Raw genomic sequence first — 7,926 nt, forward strand, 5'->3', positions numbered from 1 at the left:
GTTGCTAATAGCTACTGATTTACTAATTAATCAAAGCTAAATTACTGAAGACTAATTTTTCGCATTTTATTCTTTAATTTATATTGAATATAGGGAACGGAAAACAGAAGAATTGAAACCAATCATAATGTAACTTCTTCACTTTCTCAACTGAATTGCCATTGACTTCAACCTTTAAATTGTCTACGTTTTTATTTTTTAATAAGATATTCAAAATACGATTGTAGAATGTTCATAACTTTATCATTGCTATTAATTACTTTCAAGAAATGAATTGAATAAAATGATTTTTCAATTAATATGGTTAATAAGAAAAGAGCAGGCTAATAAAAATGGCTGGGTTCCATAATTACTTCATTTCATATCGCATATTATTAACCTAATTTTGCTTGACCTGCAAATGAGTTAGGTAACCAAATTGACATTCTAATTACTAGTAATATAATTTGCTTATTATTGAGTTACTGCAATCATATTCCATTTCTTACTATTATTACTTTTTAAACTTTTAAAGCATTCGTTAATCCAATGTTTATTGCTAATAACCAAGTTGAGTTTTCACTGGTTATAATAAAAAACAGTAATATAAAATTATGGTTGAATTCCTGAGTTGTCTTTTGTCAATTTGACTAATAAGAAACCTTCACTCATTGTGTTAAAGAATAACTTGGAAGGAGAATAATATTTTTATACCCAAAATCTACCAATTTGATATTATTTTTCACTCTTTTAATTTCTTTTAAAAATACAAATTTTTAGTTTTTTTAACCATTTTATCCAGGAATCAGACAATCTTTTTTTAACAAACAAAAAGCGCAACCAAAATAAGTATTGAAATAAGAAATTTGTAGGACTAAACTAATCAAACACGGAACTGTAAGTAACATACTAATATATACATTTAAATTTTCAATTTGGTAATGGTGACAACTCCATTTCCAGTCCAAGATTCTGACATCATGAAATACCAAAGTCCATTCCAACCACATGATATTTAGTTACAAATAACTAAGCATGCATATAACTATAAAAACAAACTATGTAAAACTTTTTTCTCTCTAAGATCTAGCTACAGCCATATATAATTGAAAACACATGCAATAATTATATTGCATAATGAATGGAAGTATATGCTGCTTAGTTACCTGTAGTTAAATATCATGCAGAACGCCTTTGTACTCCACTTCTAATGTAACATAACATGAATTCAATACTACTTGACTGTTATATATTTGTGACAAACAATGGTAAAAAACTCTTGATAAGCCCTTCCACTCTGACTCCAAATAGAACAGCTGTGTACACCATTGCAGATCATAGGAATATGAAAAATTCCAACCCAAAATACCTGCAGTTCTGCACTGTAAATAGCCAGCACATGATTAAAAGCTCATCTCATTCACATTTTTCCTTACAACAGCTATAAGGCCAATAATAGTCATAGACAAATAACAGTTTAGATATCTTGTTATATCCAAATAAAAGTATCAACCTTGGCAGTAAACTATCTGAAATTTCCTCATCGACTGCATTTACACAAAAAAAAAATAATACAATAGAAGCACATGGAAAACATGCATGAATGACAAGCTACAACAATTTAGCTTGTACACTAGCTGCCTTTAGTCTCAGGAGAAACTTAGTTAATTTTATTTTCCAATTTTCTTCTCCTATAAATGATAATGAAATTTTAACCCAAAATATTAGAGGCTAAATAAAAATACATCATTACCCATCTGTGTGCCCTGCTGATTCAGATCGAGTATGCACCTTACCACACCATCGTCAAGTTCTGACAATAACAGTCTATATCAGTAGAAATAATTTATGGGAAAAACATTATATGTTGCTGAAATAACCCAAACGACAACGAAAAATCATAGCAAATTATACGTTTGTGAATATTGAATAACGACAAGTGCAATACAATTTACATAAACTGATGAAATAAAGGAGAAATGTTTGGAAGCATGGATCAGAGAGAAGGTTGTAATCATAGCAGGAAGAGCATAGGTGGCGGAACAGTGATTGGGTCAAAGGGAGGGAACAAAGTGTGGGGAGAAGTCTAAGTTGTGATTCCATACTAGAATGCAACCCACGCCTTTTCATACAACCCCTGAAATCATCATTGATATGGAAGAAGTTGCGAGCGTCGCATTGCAATTACTCAGCAAGGGACAGGGGCCTTCTTCATTTTTCCCTAACTCCAAACACTGTCACCGCCCAACCAAACCAACTAGCGTTCTTCCAGCTCAAACCTTTTATTATTCCCATCATTTCCACGTCAAAATAAACAGTTTAGATATCTTATTATATTGAAATAGGAGCATAAAATTTGGCTGTAAACTATCCAAATTCCCATAATCACCGCATTTGCACAGAACATAACATTCCAATCTCAAGGGAATTTCTGATTCACACCTGATTATAGTGCTAAATAGCCTGTTGCTCCTGTGCCACATTTAAGTCATCATTGTTGTCTTCAAACGATTCTCTATCTTTAAGAAAGTATCCATCCTTGGGAGGCTTGTAATCCTTCCCCCTCCAAACCACAACTTGTTCATTCTCAAAAGTCACCAGAATACAGGGGACCATGTCCTGCATTAATACACAATATAATCGAAAGTGAGCAACTTAAATCAGAAAACAAAGGGAACAAAACTTGAAGATTAGAAATCGTGTCTTCTCTATATGTTTGGAATGTAGAGCAGAGTGCCGTCATTAGTGTATCACTTACCGTTACCACTATCATTGTGATTTCCCTTCAAGTTACATAATTATAAAGAAAAATTACTCCTCACTCTATTGGTTTGACTTAAAAACTCCATTAGTAGTTAGTAAGTTAGTTCTGTTATTGAGGGATTTAGATAGGTGGTTTGAGATGGTAGAGGAAACAAGGCATATTGCCTTAAAAATTAAGTTCGGAGGATTGAGAGAGCTCTATCGTCATTCATAAAAGAACTAGACAAATAAGAGATTCTCGTAATTTTATATTTTGCAATTTTTACGGACAAAAACCAAATAAAACTTTTATAGGGACTAGACCCAAAAAACGATATTTTTAGGGATAATAACTACTTCAACTAGAAAAAATGCACTAAATTTTTCCATTCACCTCTCCCTCAATAGAAGAAAAATGATAATGATGATACTACTATACATGTCACGCTACCTCTGACTATTCACACGGAGTAAGTGCATAACAATATTATAAAGAATACTATGGTATGTTTGTAAACGGTCAAGGACAAAAATAAAAAACAGCAAAACAAGTATAACCTATTTAATTCCCAAACAGAATCAATTTCAAAACTTATACTGAGGTACCACCTAATAATCCAACCTGAAAAAGGCATTTTTTGTTATAATGATACCACACAAGAAAACTATATGGGCAATACAGCATTGTAAAGCTGCCCATCACAATAATATACTCAACAAAGCTAAAGATAATTAATTGTCTTTACCCTGAGTTTGCAGCCTATTTTCTTGTAATCTTTCCTTTCAAGCCCCTCACAATCTATCCGAACCAATTCACAGGAGAGGAAAGCATCTCTGACCATGGGTACCAAAAAAGCATAATAACCATTTTTGGCTGCAATTCACTACAGAGTCAATAAATAATGTTTGCAAAAGCATACTGGCAACTGAAATAACAAAAAACAACACACACCAAGCTTAGTTAAAGCAGGAACAGCTAGTCCCCTCTTCCGTATTTTTTTCGTTTCCTCAATACTTAAGCCATCAATTGTTGTCTTAATCAGTCTGGGATATACAGGTTCATGGGGCTTCCACAACATGAGAGGAACAACAGATCTCTTTTTCGGACTATAATTCCTGCCTCTGTATAATATAAGTGTACCTCCATGTCTGAAGACGACCTTCCCAAACGTTTTATCCTGCAACAAGAACACAAGAATTACTTATACACATTATCAGACAAGTTTAGACATAAGCATCACAGACAATGCAACCTGAAGTTCAACTATCATATAAGTCCACGTTTTTCTAAATGAATAGTAATGTAATACTTTACTTATCATGCAAGGTACAAAAGAAGTCAAAAAGTATAAATAGACATGAACCTCAAGCTGGGTACAAATATTTTTCATGTCCATAGTTGGAACACCCATGCATTTGATTCTAACTGCTTCAGCAAATTTCCAATGATTATGAATAACATTCAGCATGTTGTGAGTTAAACCATCCCTTCCTGAAAGCAAAACAATCAAAGTTTGTTGTTAATAGATAAGATAAAGATTGAAGAAAACATTTGAAAAAAGGATAAATTCTGGTTAGTTTATTTAGCCTTTTCTATGAAAAAATATCTCAGTTGCTCGAGAAAGGTGCGTACAAACTGAATGGACTAAGGAGAAGGCAATACCAAATTCACAACATCGGAACCAATAACTTTTATTTAAACGTCAATGTGCCAATATTTTCCTCAAAACAAGTACAAAGGAAAACAGCATTTCATACACCTCCTCGCTTACCCACCCAACATGTCCACAACAATTGCTATCATAACCAATAGACTTATTCATTTATTAACATGACCATCCCAACAAATAGCACAAAAATTAACAGTGAAAGAACCACAGATCATCACGTTGTCTGTCTCATCAAGCAAAACTCTATAGAAAATCATGCTATCTGTCTAATAAAGCTAAAATATATAAAACAAGCAACAATTCAAAAAGTTCGTATGAAAAACCACCTTACTGGCACAAAAATTCAAAAACAAAAACAAAAGTGACAAACTTCAACATATTTTAAGCGTGCCCTTATGATTGTTTTCAAAAACAACAAAAGCCCTCTTACATTAGGAGAGGACACATATAAGGATCACACGACATGATATGACACGACACTATTGGGATCTACTACAAGATCCATTTAAACAATTTCCAACAATGTCCTTCTTGGTCTCCCTTTATCCCTTTTCATAGGACCAAAACCATGCAATCTACTCTCATCATCGATACTTCAGTGGCCTTTGCCCCTTAACCAGCATCCCAACATTAACTCATCAATTAACTAAATGAGATATACTTCTATATTTTTAAAAAAAAATTAACATTGACTAGTATTTATAAATTTCGAAGTTAGTCCCTTATTTTTTACTATTCTCGTAATATTTTTCACATCCCCGATCCTAGTTAAGAAAAACATCAAGCGTCTTTGAACTTTCATACCGAGATTGACATGCCTATTAGTTTTGCTTCTCTCAAATTGCGAAACCAATGCCTTTCTCTCATCAGTGGTAAGGGGCTTCCCTTGAATCATCTCTCTCTTCTTCTTTCTCTGTTCCTCCAACTTGGGGTCCTCCGCACCCTCTAAGCTCTCAACAGTGGGGTCCACGGCTGGCGCACACACACCGGTCCACTTCCGGTCGAGCCGGCCCGGCCCAAAGGGAGAATACTTGGGCTCCCTGAGCCCGATGGGTCGCACCTTTGGGCTGCTCTCCGTGTAGCTGAACCGGAAATCGAATGGCAGATCATTGGAACGAACCGGCTTGCGGCCGGCCGGGTCGAGGGAGGAGGGAGGCCGGTATTTGGGCTTGGGTTTCTTTTGGTTGGGCTTGGTTGGAGGGGAATTGGGGCATTGCGGCTCGGGAGTGAGAGACGAGGGTGGTTTGAAAGTGTATGAAGAGTGGAGTTTGGAGGCTGCGGAGGAGAGGTGGCGCGTGAGGAGGGTAGCGGTGGAGGGATTTTGGCGAGTAACACGAATGAGGATAGACATTAGGGTTTAAGGGTGCATGATGTTTGGAAAGAGGATCTTCGTTTTAGGGTTTAAGGGTTGCAAAATGTTTCGGCAGTGCAACAGTAATTTTAGAATGCAGAAAATGTATATTTTAAAAAGTATTTATGATCCAAAAATATCTTTTGAAATTTGTATTCCAATATTAATAAAAAAAAGTTACTTTTAATCTTTTTTTTATTGTAATTTTAGTGAAGAATAGTTTAGAGTTTATGAATTTTTAATCTCTTTTATTTTGATACCGAGTAAGTGGTGGTATATCCAGAAAGGAAAATATGTTTTTAACAACTTTTTTTTTAATAATATTTTGAGAACGCATACGTGACAGTGATACGTGGCAGTCTATCCAGAAATTATTCACTGAGACAAAAGAACAGTGGGTTTATGATATTTCCACAAAAATAAAAGTAGTGTAAATCTATTGTTAAAATAATCCAAAATACTGAAGTTTTAATATGGTGAACCGTTACAAATATGTATATTTTAAAAGATATACTTTTCATTACTAATATTATTAAAAATCCCGACAAAAGTCAACATGTAAATGAGTATTTCTTCGAAAAATAACAATAAATTTTTTCTTCATTTTTAGATTGTTTCAAAGATATGGGCCGAAGGCAAGAGGAAGAGATTGAAATGGACTCTAACTCAAATGAGGAAGAGTGTTGTTCCACCACCCTCTCATCTCTCCAAATCTTTCCAAAAAATTTTAATTACAAAAGTACATTTTTTTTATTTTAACCATATTTATTTACTTTTTTCTAAAATCCTAAATCCATATTCATTTTCACTCTCTCCTCCTCCAACTGCTCCAAGAAATCATATCCAACTCTCCCACGACGTACGATAGCACATGTCCTTACTCCTAGTTACAGAAACTCAAACCCGACTCATCGCATGGATCATGGACTCTCTCACACCAAGTCTCTCTCCACCTTCTTCAACCTCGTCTTCATTGGAAAAGAAATTTGATCCAATGATATTCTCTTTCATTGGAAAAGACATTTGATCCTCCATCAATGCATTTTAAAACAGTTTTTTCCCTTGCCATTTTACTTTCAGAATATATTTGTCATCTAAATCTTTAATCAAACAACTTTTGTTTTTAAAGAAAACTTTTTTAACCGTTCTCAAGTAGTTGTATGACACTCATTAATTATTTATCAAGTTTAAGAACATACATTATTCCCTATGTTGGAAAACGCAAAGAAAACATTAGCAGGAAGCATCCACTTCTTTTAAATAAGGATCTTCTTAAACGGATGTCAATACCCGTGAACGGATATCGACATTCGTTTATCCTTCAATGGATGTTGATATTCGTTCATGAATGTTGACATCCGTTTAAAAATCCAACGCATATTCACATCCCTCTAGATATTACTAAAGGGTAAAAAGGATATGGGAAGGTGCAGGGAGCACTGTGTGGTGGTGGAGAGATTAACTCTCAATAAGGAATTAGAAGACCAATAAAGTTAACATGTGAAACCCAAAAGGAAAGTGTAGCAACGAAAGTGGATGAAAGATTATGTGGTCAATGATCTTAAGCGCAATAATAATAAATCCCAAAGAAAATAGATTTCGCTAGATATTGCATTAACCATGTTAGATACTATGCTTTTGTATTTTTCTTTTGTTGTTTAAGTTAGTTTCCATAACAGATTACATATGCCTTGGTTTTTTTTATTAAGAACCAAAATAATTCCTCCATCATCTATGTGTTCCTTTCTGTCTTTCCTTATGTTATTTATCCATCCAAATTAAGTGGTTTTTAAGCTTAAATTAAAATTCAGAATGTGAATTTTTCTTTCGTTATAAAATCAATTTCAATTGAAGTTATATAGTTCAAGGCACTGACATTTCTTGAAATTTGTCTAATTTGAAATTTTAGCTACTTTTTAGTTCACATTTTCACTGATTTTTCAAATTTTTTATAAGTTTTAACTCCGAAAATCCTAAATTAGCCTTTGTGTAAATGAGATTTACATCATTTGCTATCAAAGCTCGATTCTATATTTAGAATAACAATAAAGATTTACTATAAAATGTGTTTAGTTGAAGGTACCTATGTTTAGTTCCATACGATTATAGAAAAAATAACATCGTTGTGAGCCAAAGATTAAAGGAGAAACTCCACTTACCAACAAGCTCTCATCCAAATGAAGG

At 33.8% G+C, this 7,926-nt stretch overlaps 1 protein-coding gene across 5 annotated transcripts; it reads right to left on the minus strand.

Annotated features, from left to right (window-relative positions):
• Nucleotides 1-875: 875 nt before the first annotated feature.
• On the minus strand, nt 876-5,815 carry LOC108318889 (CRS2-associated factor 1, mitochondrial). 5 transcript variants are annotated; one of them, XR_001831228.2, is made up of 7 exons: nt 5,196-5,815; nt 4,086-4,213; nt 3,674-3,899; nt 3,468-3,595; nt 2,422-2,598; nt 1,733-1,792; nt 876-1,348 (listed from the first exon to the last, which is right to left on the minus strand). XR_001831228.2 is itself a non-coding variant. In XM_017549872.2 (6 exons), the coding sequence occupies exons 1-5, from the start codon at nt 5,740-5,742 to the stop codon at nt 2,434-2,436; spliced, it is 1,194 nt and encodes a 397-aa protein (XP_017405361.1). In that variant the 5' UTR covers nt 5,743-5,815; the 3' UTR covers nt 2,103-2,258; nt 2,422-2,433. The 5 variants fall into 5 exon arrangements, 2 of the variants coding, with proteins under 2 accessions (XP_052724839.1, XP_017405361.1); XR_001831227.2 differs by having other exon boundaries at nt 876-1,356; XR_001831226.2 differs by having other exon boundaries at nt 876-1,361.
• Nucleotides 5,816-7,926: the final 2,111 nt, after the last annotated feature.

Source organism: Vigna angularis, chromosome 9 (genome assembly GCF_016808095.1).
Source record: "Vigna angularis cultivar LongXiaoDou No.4 chromosome 9, ASM1680809v1, whole genome shotgun sequence".
Classification (NCBI taxonomy): Eukaryota; Viridiplantae; Streptophyta; class Magnoliopsida; order Fabales; family Fabaceae; genus Vigna; species Vigna angularis.

Coding starts and splice junctions, on each gene's coding strand:
- LOC108318889 (XM_052868879.1), bottom strand. CDS start 5,742: ATGTCTATCCTCATTCGTGTTACTCGCCAAAATCCCTCCACCGCTACC. Junction 3,900..4,085: donor ATATTTGTACCCAGCTTGAG/GTTCATGTCTAT, acceptor TTCTTGTTGCAG/GATAAAACGTTTGGGAAGGT. Junction 2,599..3,467: donor AAATAGGCTGCAAACTCAGG/GTAAAGACAATT, acceptor GTATTAATGCAG/GACATGGTCCCCTGTATTCT.